Raw genomic sequence first — 13,927 nt, forward strand, 5'->3', positions numbered from 1 at the left:
AAGGACAACAGTTTCTCATTATTGGTTCCTGGGAGCAGGCAGAAGTGTCCAATTGATATATTTAATGAGAAGCAAAACAAAAAACTTCAAGTAGACATAATGAATAATTTATTGAGAAATATCCTTGGCTCACTCATTCATTGAATAATGTACAATAAAACAAAGTTACAAACTAACATGATGTGAGACTATGTCTGCCATAAGACATTTGAAGTGAAATCAATTCTCTGTCAGTGTTGGTTCTCTGGAGTTTAGTAGAGCCAGTCAAAGTTATCAAGAATATTCAGCTGATTTTGGTTAGTGAATACTAATGATGCTAATATGTCATTTACACAGCTGGTCAGCAGACATGAAATTATAGCCACAAAGCAATAATTGAGCCCTCAATCACTGTCTGTCTATAAGTGATGTGATCGTCGGCAACATTTTTGGGACAACATTTGGTCAGGCTACATCTGCATTGTATATACATTATGTTCCATGAAGGTCTCCTGAACAGATGGTTGTCTATCAGCAATTGGAGTAGGGGTGTGTGAAGGGAAAATGTTCAAGTATATAGTAACTAGTTGGTTTGTAGTTCAATGCACAATATGGATTTGTAAACCCAAGGTAAAACATTAAAACACTACTTGAAATGGAGAGGTACTGTCATTCTCATATCAGCCAATATTATGTCCTGTCATTCAACACTCAATCTTACTAGTGCCAAAACATCAACACAGACAAAATTACTGGAAGCCAAATTCAGATTTGTACATGACAGCATTGTGAAAACAATTTTAACTGTGCATCAGTCACAAAAAGGCAGGGTTAAAATTTGGGTTAAAAATTCTGGGAGACATGGTGCATATTTTAACCACTTGGGAAAAAGACATGGACGTGGGTCACAAATATTGCCTGGAATCAAAATTGATGTTGGCCTCCCATACTTAATACTTTATTCCACAAATAAATGAAATATCTGACACAAAGTGAATTATACTTTGGAAACAATAATTTGACCAATGGAAGTTGGTACAGCACACATGCAGGCTTACACTGAAAGCTTTAAATCTGGCCTAGCGCCAGGATGCTAAATGCCTGAATTGGAACTGTTAGTAATAAATTTGAAGTGAAATTGATGTGGACAATTGCATTATACTTTCCCCTAATGGCTTATTTCTTTCTTGTCAGTTATATATATAATATACATGTATGCCATCATATGAAATCAGGTAAGCACAAAGTGTAAGCCATTTCATGATGCCAAATCATTTTCAGCACAACCCAAAACTTCATGAACAATGCAGATTTCTTGTGACTTCTTTACTATTAGTAAGATCCTAACAATACAGGCAAGTTGAGCATATTAAAGAAACTGAAAAGAATTGTTACTATTTAGTCACCAAAGAGCTGAACGTCAGCTGGGTTAATATTGATCTGGTACCCTTTAACTATTATTAATGTTGAGGAATGAGATGCCTTGAAACCTACAATCAGGAAGAGCTACAATGATTTACAATCCACTGCTAAGCATCATACAAGACCTCAGTCTTGTTCTGAACATCCTATCCCATCCTGGTACAACAACAGAGCTAAAGAAACGTTGAACAAACAATGCACATAAGCTTTCTCGAATAAGGGTTAGAAAACTGCAAATAGACACAAATACACACACAAAAAACAAATTGTTAACTACTGTTGCTGTATATATTCATATCAATGTTAAAATGGTCTCCTCATTTAGCATTTGAACTCTCAGTAACTTCTCAAGAAAAATGTATTTCACATTCTTTTTAAAAAGGAAACAAAAACTGAATTCAATATATTCTACACTTTCTGTTTAAGTATAGATATCTATTTTGCCTCAGGTAACATTCTAATAGTGTATCATGAATTTATTAAAGAGATCTAAATAAAAATGTAATTCAAAACAATGTATGATGGAAATATATTATAGGTATGGTAAAAACACACAAACTTGCCATACCAGCAAAGGTTTTATTGATTTTTGCAATTAATGGAGATGGCTAATTCATCAGTATTGACATACTCAATATTGACTTGCAAAATGCATGTGCCATCACTACTCCAATCCAGAAATATCAGGTCATCTTCAACTCTTTTGAGTGGTATCCATAAATGGGTACTTTTCATTGTTTCACTGGGCATTACAGTGTTCAGACTAACAAAGTTTCTGTGTATGTTGTGTTCATTTTCAATGAAGCCATCAGGAGATAAAACGTTGGAATTACTCTACAGCTCTAACATACAACACCATGAAACATACAGTCCAATCTGCATATGATTAAGTCCAATATGTGGAAACAGAGGCAATCAAAACTTCTACAATTCAAAAAGCTATAACAAATATATGATTCATTTTTGTTATGCCTTAAGATCCATGTCAAAACTATCACTGCAAAAGAAATGTATTTTTGGCCTGATATCAACAACAAAATGTAACCATGGTGATTCAACTCGCCTCTCTATACACACAAACTGTCAAAATGCACATCAGTATCAACAGTGGTATACATATTTTCACTCACCACTATGAAACTTAATTTCAGTTAACATGTTTTATTATTGAATCAACTGACCTTCTTACAAACTGTGAACAAAATACAAACTTTACACAAGTCATTAAAATTTCAGTTGATCAGGAGAAAACATGGAAAGAGATTTTGTCAATTTCATTTAAGATTTTAAGAAGACGTTTATTACTTTCTGCTTTGACCTTATCATGAACCACCAAACCCACAAAATAGAATAGCTATAGAACTTTGGAAATATATTTTGTTGTACACACCACAGCAAATGGCCACTGTCTAAGCTGAATTCACTAACATTTAACTTTGAACACCTGAAAGCAGCCCTCTAGTGCTAGGTGTGCTGAGATGAGCTGATGGAGATATACTCAGCAGTACTGCACCATGGTTGTCAGCCGATGCTACAATCAGATGACACTCCAAACAACTCAATTTTGGGGGTTTTAAATAAAAATACATAAAGCAAAGTTATTGAGAGTTTAGACATACCACAGTATTACTAATAACATTCACAGAGACATCAAACAGAGTGTTTGGTCCATGTGGAAAATGAAAATAAGATTCATGGAAATGTGCAGCAATGGCACAATTTGACTTGTGTGGTCATGCATCAGTGAAATTATTCCCCTTGTTCATGATGCCAAAATAGCAATGACATAAGAGTGTAATTGTTGGCACTGTGTTCACCTTGGTATCCCCTCAAAATAGTTTTCTTAAAGAAAAAATACTTTACATTATCTACACTACAGCCTATAAACAGGGCTCTGCAAAAATGCTCACAAGTGCATGTGAAATACGGATGAGAACTTCTTATTCATTATAGAACATTTCAGAGCTAATTCTTGCTTCTTCATCAGGTAAACTGAGTCAGGTATTCATGTTCGTCCAGTTTCTAAATGCCTTTCAAGAACTATACAAACTGCATATCTTTTTGTCTGGAGCAATCTGACTAACAGTGACATGAATCTTAACAAGGAAATTGTTAAATTGTGTATCTTACCACAAGAAGCAACTACAAATCAGATACACACAATTAAATATTTTCAAAGTGAAATATTTACATGGTCTCAAACCTATTTGTTGCTACTGACGAACCTCTTCCACCAAAGTGAAAGGTATACGAGCCAGTTGAATTTTGAAACTTTGAGGTGCCCTCATGTTTAAGTAAACTTATCCTCCCATAAGGTTTTGTAAGACTCAGTGGTGGAGTGTAACGAAAAACACTGAGACTAAGTTTACTTAGACTGGCAGCATACCAGACACCTTCCACTATTTGATTATGGATGTGGAGCTCCTTCCTCCCATTACTAAAATAACAGGGGTTTGGTTTTAAATCAAATAGTTTCAGAAGTAAATGTTGTTTTTTTTAAATTACCGGTGTTTATATAAATAATACGTGTGACTCTATATGATTTCCAACTTTTGATGTCTAAGGATAACTTTGAAATCACAGAATTGCATACACATGCAAATGAAGTCACGATTCTGAGATTGCTTTTTCATAGATTTGATGCCCTATGCTCTTTCTGATAATAATGCTTTCACTTGAGGAGATTAAATAACCAGGGTGAACAGATGTCAAGTGAACACATGTAATAATCTGCTCCCAGTAAATTTCACCCCCAAAACAGGAATTTTAACTCAGGACATGAGGACAAATTAACTGAGTCAGTGTGCATTTGACAGCAGTGGCTAAATAACCAAACACTACACATACACCATTCACCCAGTTAAGATCTGATACATCTAATACATTATTTCATTGTCTGTAAATATAAAACAACCAAGAATTAATACACCAGTGTTCTTAATCACTTGAACATCTTTAAAACTATAATTAGGTTCTGTGTGTTCCTTTTCTTATGACAAAATGACAGAGAAAATGTACACAACTGACATACAGACTTTACTCTCAGCCTGATCACATCATAACACAGATACCGTTTCACGACGTGCCTCTGATGCCTTTCAGTTTTCTATAAGCAAAATATGCTATGCCAATGGCTGAACCAACCCCAAGTAGAAAATAAAATACACTAAACTTTGATTTTCTATTTGAAGGTGAAATAGAACTTGAATTTGCTTGTTGCTTTTTCCTCTCATCTATTTTTTGCTGAAAGTAGAAAAAAGTAAGGTTATTAGTAACCATGCTAACAAGCATATTAAAATATGAAAACATGATTACAGTGACAACCTCTTTCAGATAAATACTGCTTATATACTCTTCAAAAAAAGTAGGAGATAATGAACTTTCAATTCGGATAGGAACTGTAAATGTTAACAAATGTTTCAAGGACAGACATCTTATGAACACACCACCATTTTCCTCTATTACCTTCCCTGAACACAACACATGATATGCACATGCACAACGCAGTAGCCCCAAACATGTGCATGGGGTCCCATTCCTGATTTTGACATTTTGCTTTGTTTCTAGTCGTTTGTTTTAAAATGAAAATCGTATGTAATTTTCTGAATAAAATTGATATTTTATACTAATCCTGACTTATGCCTAATTGCTTATATCCTCTTACGTGGTGAAGGTAGTGGAATACCTGAAATCTTTTGAAGTTCCCTTCTGAAAGAAGCCGACGTAAAATACACTCACCCACGAGTAGCCTCCCTTCACCCATGCACATGGTCAGCTGATCAGCCATGCTTGCCACTCTCTCCTTATAAATCGCCCGACACGTGAATTATAAAACTTCAGCGTGCCTGTGAGGGGCGACTGGGAGGGCTTTCATCATGAGTCGGGATAAGTATAAAATATCAATTTTATTCAGAAAATTAAACATTTTTTCCCTTATTCTGTCTCATGCTCATTGCTTACAGAATCCGACAGAAAGGGCGATGGGTCAGGCCACACGGGATTCTGCTAGCTGTCAAAATTACGTCAATATTTCTCCCCCTTCGGGAACTTGTAACAGTGATAATTCTGTCCTTTACTTCTAATATTCACTGTAGATTCTGGGGGATCCATCCAGTTGAACTTGTCTTCTGCAGAAGGCTTCATTGCCTGGAACATGATGATACGTAAAGTAACTAGCGTCCTGCTAGTATCTGATGCAACTGACTGGCAAGATATTCTAATGAAGACTAGTTGCAACCCTTCTTCATGTACATGATTTACAAGTACAGGGTCATAATCACTCATGCTAGTCTGTGCAAGATGTGCGCATGGACTCTCAACCATTATACTCTGCAGAGCGACTGATCTCCACAAGTCACGTGATAAATGGGTGAGTAAACTCAGAGTCTTCGAAGAACCAATAGTTGTGCGCAATAACAAGAAGCTCAAACTGATGAATGCCAGTGACGTCCTCTGTGGCTATGTCTCATAGATAATGATTGGCAAACACCATGTTTGACTTCCAAAAGCAGCCCTCCATTATAGTTGATAGCGAGCAATTCCCAGGCAGAGCTAGTGTGGAGACCAAGGCACTGACTTCATGTGGGTTGGAGGCTCGTGGAGGTCTGGCTGACTTCATGTGGGTTGGAGGCTTGCGGAGGTCTGGCTGATTTCATGTGGGTTGGAGGCTTGCGGAGGTCTGGCTGAATTCATGTGGGTTGGAGGTTTGCAGAGGTTCCAATCCTGCTGCTTTGTAGGCTCTCAGTATAACAGCTCTGATCCACACTGAGATAGTGCTGTGGGATACTTCCATAGGAGGGCGCCTATTTAATCTGTAGGGGCAACGAAAAGATGACTTTTCGCCTCGAGCATTAAACTTCTTATCTCTTGCTCTTTGGACTCCGGAGAACTTGGACTTGTTAGTGTAGTGTTGACTTGTCTGCTTGAGCACCGTTGTGAAGGTGTCGATGGACTTGATCATCCGTCCGTGCTACCTCTTCAATCTTCCCATCAAATACAGTAAGTGCTGACCATGGGACTTGCTCACTTGGTGTCAAGTTGAGCAAGCCTTTGTCATCTACCTTGTAGGATCTGTTGCGGGCAGAACTGAAGATCTTGTATCCTTCGTCAACGTCTGGTGCTGTGATGAGGGGCTCCATATCATGAAGAGGGAAACGACAAACATTGAACGGTGGCATATGTTGTTGAACTTGGTTGCTGACTTGAATGCCGTAGATAACGTCTCAGGAATCATAGATATCAGAGCTATCGGCAGACAACGTTAGCGTGTCGATGTCCTCGTTTTTCATCCTGTAAGTGTTAGCTTTGTTGGAGTCCTTGGATGGTGAGACCATGACGTTACTTCAGAGTCTGAGAAGAGGGTGCGGGTGCACTCACTCAATTGTAGTCTTCTACTTCTAACCACCTCACCATTAAGCTCATCATATGCATAGTAAACTGCTGCATGAAGGCACCTGCGTCAAACAGCCGCGTTGAGTGTAGAGATGGCTGACTCAGAGTTGTCTGCTGTGATGACCGAGGCTGCTGAAGAAAGGGTTACCTCACCCTCTTAAGGGTTCTGGGGCATTGACGATGTAATCGGGATGGATGCAAGTTGACCACGTTGGTTGATATTCTGCTCGCTGCATAGGATCAACGGTGATCGAAGATATGTAGAATCAAAGATATGTCGTTCCTGTAGAGGGACAATCTCTCTCCAAAGGATTTCTTCGTTGAAGTGCATTGATTCTGCGACAACTTTGATGAAGAAGACTTCGAATTCAAATAACTTTAGTAGTAAGGAAGTGCAAATGGTGATACACTCTCAAAACATTCAATAATATCATATCAACATTGACTGACTCCGATAAATCTCTGTAACATTTTTAATCGTAAATAAAAAAATGCAGATCCCCTACTTTTTTAAAGAGTATATATTTAGTCGATAAGTTGCATTCTTTACCATGTGATATCCGGAACATCAAGGAACATCCAGAATAAGCTGAGCACAAAGGGCTCATGATGGAAATCAAACCAAGACTTATGTTTGATGAGCATAAGTTTTAAACAGAAGAAGAACACCAAACTATCCCTTGATTCATTCCAAACAGCTGTTGTCTCAGACTTAGTAGTAGAGGCAAGGTGGAATGCAAGGGAACTGGGGATCAGTCTACATTGTATGCTGCAGAAATACTCTCTACTTACCAGAATGTACTTCTCTGCTCCACATTGCACCTTTAGTCGAACCTCATTGCCTGCATTAAGAAATGTCTGAACAGCTTCTTGATGACTAACTCTCTCAACTCGAGTTCCATTGATCTGTATGAACAGAAAATATTTACTTATGATTTGATACACGGATATAGCCTCTTCTCTTGGTATTGGTACTTCAATGCCTTCAGTGGTTATTAGTGTTGGGAATTGATTGAATTCTCATGATCAACCATTGATTAATGATTGATCACAAAGTTAGTGTTTAACTTCCATGCCATATGATACACAACTAATCTGAGACTTGTCATTGACTGCAACTAGTCACAAGCAGTCACTACAAAAAACATATTTCAGGAACGGTGCTACAGATTTAAAGGTATTTACTGTTTTAGTTAAAGATCACATGCAACCAAAAAAGCAAGCATAATTAAAACATGGTTATCACTTATTCATGATATATAAAATGCATTGCTGATTAAGAAAAAACAAACGATAATTTACTTTTTTCTGTACACAACCAAGATTAGACTACTGCTCACGACCTCATACTCTGGGCAGGCATACTGTTTCAAGCTCTGCGATGCTATTCACTGTGAATGAGTTATGAGCACAGTGCTGGGGGAAAATTAGTGAGTCGTTTGAACTCAGATTTCACAGGCTTTTTTTCATTGTGTATTTTTTTCAACTTTATAGGTTGTATTGGCATTTTTGACGATTTGTTTCTGTAAGTGCATACCGAAAGGTATCACAATCTGCGAAGTTGTTTTACATTGCATGTGACCTTTAAACAGCTTTGTCATTGTATACATACTCCTGCTTTTGAGGTATGATCCAGAACAGACCATCAGCAACAATATCAAGGTCAAACTTGGTGCAAGTTGTTACTTGCTTTACACAAACCACTCACTACATTCTTCATAAAGCAGACTTCTACTACCATACTGAGAATAACTGCATAAGAAAATTTTAAAAGTTAACAATTCAACATGCACTATACATAGGAGGGGCTGAAAGAGGAAACTTATTTCAGGGGCCTAATCTCATAAAAGTCTGAACTTCGCCACTGCAGTATTTTATAGTTTGTGTTCAAGCGTAAGAATGAAATTCACAAAATACAAGTAAAAAATTTCATGTGAGAGGCTAAAGAAAGAGGTTTATCATAGAGCAATAGAGCAACAGCATAAATGAACATATTCAGATTCCCCTTTGTGACTCTGATAATTGTGATTAAAACAAGTACTCAAACAAAGCTCTTGATTGAACAAAACATCCATATTCAAACAAACGATCTTCCATTTGAAAATATTTTCTCTTTATTTTCTGGCTGCTTAGTGAAAACAAAGTTCTTGTAAACACTACAAAGAACAGACCTTGGAAAACATTACCTCTAATATTTTATCACCCTCCTTCAGCCTTCCATCTTGATAAGCTGCTCCATTTTCCTTGAGTTTGGTGACAAATATTCCAGGATCCCCAGGTAGATGGGGAATGTCCACTCCACCTCGAATGTTGAAACCCAGACCTACAGGTATAGCAAATATAAACAAAAATACATCCAAATGCAACTTTAACACATACATGATATGTAAACAGCACATATCTCAGCTTTCAACTTTTCAAATTACTAACCACACTAAACGTTACATGTTGTGGTGAATTTCAAGGAACCAAACTGCACAAGGGTGTACAGTTCAAAACAATTATAAATCTTTGAACATAACAGTCACTATATCTGGTATACAGATGAATTTATTTGTAAACTGGTCACTAAAACTGACACTGTGTTTGGGTACCATCTTGGGAGGTAGATGTAAAATCTGAAAAGGTAATGTGGTTCAGAGCAAACTTTACTGGATTTCCGTGCAAGTCACTTCAATATATTGAGAGTACTGCACTTTACCAGTCACATTTTTTCAGACTAATTAGCACTGTTGGGGCTCAAATGTGCTTCGTCAGACTACTGACTTCAATATTTAGTGACGTAATTAGTGGATGCTCTACTTCTGGACCACAAGCACTATCCCAGTAGTGTCCTCCCCACCATATGAGTTTTGACCATGTAGCAAGTGATCCTTTATTTCATGAATATCTATTTAATCAGTAATGTTCCAAAATTGTAAAAAATATATATCTAGGCAATACCAGAAACATGACATACATATTTTTAAAATTTCCTAAATCCCAGTATCACATGATGACTGTGACCAGGAGTGGCCTTTGAGCCATTGTTTTACTTCATATATATTTCAAATATTGCAAATTTAAACTGCAGAAATTATATCTGCAAACTGAATAAGTCACAAGGAGACGATGGTATTTCTACAGAATTTATAAAGGAAATTAAGGAGATATGAAAAATTAAGAAAGAAAAGTTAAGGTGCCCTACCTTACTTTATGTTTCCACAAATATTGTGTAAAGGTCATTTCCCAGCTACATGAACTACTGCTATTATAATACCTATATATAACAAGATTCATCAGAAGATGACATATCCCCCTGGCCCCAACATATTTGAAAGGACAAATCATCTGACAGTTACTTATTGTGTTTTTAGACCAAGTCAGAATTGTTTCAATGGAATTCATGAAAAAAATATAAATGCCATATATCTGTAATCAGAAAAAGTCACCATTTCAAGATCTGTCTCATATATCTGCCAAGATCTTTTGAAAGATATGAAATGGTTTTCGAGTTGTGCTACGGAAACGAAGTCAGCAACGTGTTCATGGAAAAGAGAAAATAATACATCATAAAAACCTGTAAATAGCAAAAGGCACCACTTTAGGGTCTGCCACAAATATCTGCCAAGTTTTACGGACAGATATTAAGAAGTTTTTGAGTTCTGCTCCGGAAAAGAAACACACCTCTCACTTTTGACAGAAGGAAGGAATCACAAATTCTTGTAAGCAGCAAAATGCACCACTTTAGGTTCCGATTGATATATCTGCCAAGTTTTGCCAAAAAATATTGAACGGTTTTTTAGTTCTGCCCCGGAAATGAAGCCCATCCCTCCATTTTAAGACTAAGTCCAAAATGTTTCCATGGAAACCAAGAAAATAATAAATCACAAAAATCTGTATATACCAAAAGGCACTACTTTGGGGTCTGCCATACATATCTACCAAGTTTTGCAGAAAAATATTGAACAGTTTTTGAGTTCTGCTCCAGAAACGAAGCCGATCCCTCCATTTTGAGACTAAGTTCGAAATGTTTCCATGGAAACCAAGAAAATAATAAAACACAAAAACCTGTATACATCAAAAGGCACCACTTTGGGGTCTGCCACAAATATCTACCAAGTTTTACGGACAGATATTAAGAAGTTTTTGAGTTCTGCTCTGGAAACGGAACACACATCACACTTTTGAGACTAGGTCCGAAACGTTTCCAAGGAAACCGATAAAATGATAAATCACAAAAACCTGTAAGTAGCAAAAGGCACCACTTTAGGTCCGATTGATATATCTACCAAGTTTTGCCAAAAAATATTTAATGGTTTTTGAGTTCTGCTCCAGAAACAAAGCCCATCCCTCCATTTTGAGACTATGTCCAAAACATTTCCATGGAAACCGAGAAAATAAAAAATCACAAAATCCTGTACTTAGCAAAAGGCACCACTTCAGCTTCTGACTGATATATCTAACAAGTTGTGCAGAAAAATATTGAACAGCTTTTGAGTTCTGCTCCAGAAAGAAAACTCCAGAAACGAAACACACCTCTCACTTTTGAGACTATGTCCGAAAAGTTTCCATGGAAACCGAGAAAATAGTAAATCACAAAAACCTGTAAATAGCAAAAGGCACCACTTTAGGTTTTGATAGATATATCTCCCAAGTTTTGCTGAAAAATATTGAACGGTTTTCGAGTTCTGCTCCGGAAACGAAGCACACCACACCATAAGACTAACACCAAAATGTTCCATGGAAAAACAAAAAAATATAAATACCAAAAATCTGTTAATAGCAAAAGGCACAACCATAGGCTGAGATTACTATATCTATCAAGTTTGGTCTAAAAATATTGAACGGTTTCTGAGTTATGCTCCGGAAACAAAATGATTACGGACGGACTGACGGACGGGGGACAGATGAGGCGTCGACTATATCCCCCCCCGCATTACATGCCGGGGGGATAAAAAGGGAAGTAGTACTTAACCTGGTAAATACCCATCCTCAATATCTCCAGGGTATACGTTCCAAAAAGTCTCCACTATACCCTGGACGCATCTACGGGCCGACCCGATAATTTTATTACCTCCCTTTGCTGGCTCCACATTCTCACAGTAGCCAATCAGCTAGGCCGCCGTTATAACCGAGCTTGCCAGTGTCAACAAAGGTAGCAGTCGCAAACTGCGAAGATTTGCCCGCCGTGCGACCCACAATTTGGGGAAATCATACAGGCAAATTTATAGGTCCGAAACTTTTTAAATATATATGCAAGAACCCAGTCTACCTCTTTCAGAGAACATCTGCATGGTTTGTTTGCCGAGGTTAATAGGTAAGATAATTTAAAAAGCGAAAGTGAGTTGTGATTGCTTCGCTCAACTTCCCAGCGAAGACAGCTGATTGCATAAAAATCCAGCCAAAGGAGGTAATAAACTTATCGGGCTAAGCCGTAGATGCGTCCAGGGTATAGTGGAGACTTATCGGAACGTATACCCTGGAGATATCGAGGATGGTAAATACCAGGTCATGCCGTTGTCGAACACTTTGCGTAAATTATATACAACTCTCATAAACAAGATTATTAATATCTTAATACCTTTGTTGAGAATGAAAGTGTAATTGGTGAATACCAAAGGGAGCTTAGAAAACATCACTCGAAAACATCCTGCTCATTTACCAATCCGGTTCCACTTTGGGAAAAAGATATGTTTAAAGCAAATGGTATCCATTATTTTGATTGTTCCATGATGTTAAACAAGGATGTCCACATAGTCTATTGTTGTTCTCCATATTCATGGAAGTGTGGAACAGGCCATTTGGAAGTTCTGCGTTGTAGGAGTGAACCATCCCACTTAATGAGTGCTTGTTTAACGGGTCATTAACACAGCAATGGTTTGTTTTCATTTCTCATGCATGCGCATCACTATGCCACACACTTCCCAAATTCTTTGGCCATCATTGTTTCTGAGACTGTACTAAAAAGTCCCTGATGGGATGAAATGTGTGCTAATGGATATGATCAGTTTACACTGCCCTACGGTGTAACCCTAAACCATACGGAACGGAAAGTGTACCTAACCCTAAACCAATGGATCGGATGTTTGCCTCTCAACATGCTCAAGAAGTGCACTTATGTAGAGGAGACCACAGGAGCATGAGAGGAAAAAACAGCAACAATGTATTAACCAACTTGATACCACTGTAATCATGGTAATACAAATGTTTCATTTCTACTTTTCAAACTATTTCAAGAGGAACACACAGGGTAGACTTACCATGCTAACAGTGTGATGAAAATATGTTTTGTCACTGAAAAACATATACCATGTATGAAGCCATATTTTAAATTATATTTCTGCTTTGTTTCAGTATCATGTTTTCAGGATCCCAAGCTTAATAAAACTGTACACTATCATCTGTGAGGGACATCTATAATTATCACATTCAGAACCTAATATCATAACTGTAGTATACGTCTTCATTATCTGTATTATTATTTCAGTTTCTCCAATCATCATATTAAATACCACACTAATATGTATCAAATTATGCATAAATAGCTGGTGCAATATTTTATTCTACGCTGATGATGGTTGAAATTAAATAACACAGAAAATATATAATGCCTGATTGGCATTTCAGAAGATGTTATTTGATAAACATAAAGAATTTTCTGTTTTTCATCTTTTTTTTTATTCCCTGATAAAACAGAAATAAATGAAGATGAAATCCAGAAAATTCTTCATGTTCGACTGAAGATATTGTTTTTCACGCGTTCATGGAAATAATAGATTTCGGGATTAACTCAGAGATTGTCCCTGTCTCTGTATTTCTAATAGGGATAGATGGGGTTTGCACGTTCATCAAATTGCCCTACATCGGACCCAGAAACATGATGTTGACGAAATTGAACCAAAAGTACGCCACAGTAAATCGTAATAAGGTAAAGTTCTGAAAAGGACACTCCGTTTCAAGTAAAGAACTGTTCACTACCTGTATCACCACGCAGCAAAGTAATGTCAGTGACTGGTAAATCTAATGACATCTTTCGTTCTTGAGAAAGGGTCACCGATTATTAGAAAGACTATATCTGATGAAACGAAATGAGACTATATTTGCAACAGCATGACTTCCACCGGAAAGACTGAGACTACGTCAAGGGAGATAA

The 13,927-nt window shown here is 37.2% G+C and overlaps 2 protein-coding genes across 2 annotated transcripts in view; one reads left to right on the forward strand and one right to left on the reverse strand.

Annotated features, from left to right (window-relative positions):
- LOC137293473 (SNW domain-containing protein 1-like) overlaps nucleotides 1-13,927 on the forward strand; it is a 123,154-nt gene that overhangs the window by 79,304 nt on the left and 29,923 nt on the right. The gene's annotated exons all lie outside the window — the stretch shown is intronic.
- LOC137294643 (synaptojanin-2-binding protein-like) lies at nucleotides 94-13,916 on the reverse strand. The gene is made up of 4 exons (XM_067825703.1): nucleotides 13,753-13,916; nucleotides 8,979-9,115; nucleotides 7,585-7,698; nucleotides 94-4,644 (listed from the first exon to the last, which is right to left on the reverse strand). Exons 1-4 carry the CDS (start codon nucleotides 13,802-13,804, stop codon nucleotides 4,477-4,479), a joined length of 471 nt encoding a protein of 156 aa, XP_067681804.1. The 5' UTR covers nucleotides 13,805-13,916; the 3' UTR covers nucleotides 94-4,476.

The sequence above is a fragment of the Haliotis asinina genome, chromosome 8 (assembly GCF_037392515.1).
Source record: "Haliotis asinina isolate JCU_RB_2024 chromosome 8, JCU_Hal_asi_v2, whole genome shotgun sequence".
Lineage (NCBI taxonomy): Eukaryota > Metazoa > Mollusca > Gastropoda > Lepetellida > Haliotidae > Haliotis > Haliotis asinina.

Coding starts and splice junctions, on each gene's coding strand:
- LOC137294643 (XM_067825703.1), bottom strand. CDS start 13,804: ATGTCATTAGATTTACCAGTCACTGACATTACTTTGCTGCGTGGTGAT. Junction 7,699..8,978: donor AGGGTGATAAAATATTAGAG/GTAATGTTTTCC, acceptor CTGTTCATACAG/ATCAATGGAACTCGAGTTGA. Junction 4,645..7,584: donor GAGCAGAGAAGTACATTCTG/GTAAGTAGAGAG, acceptor TTCTACTTTCAG/CAAAAAATAGATGAGAGGAA.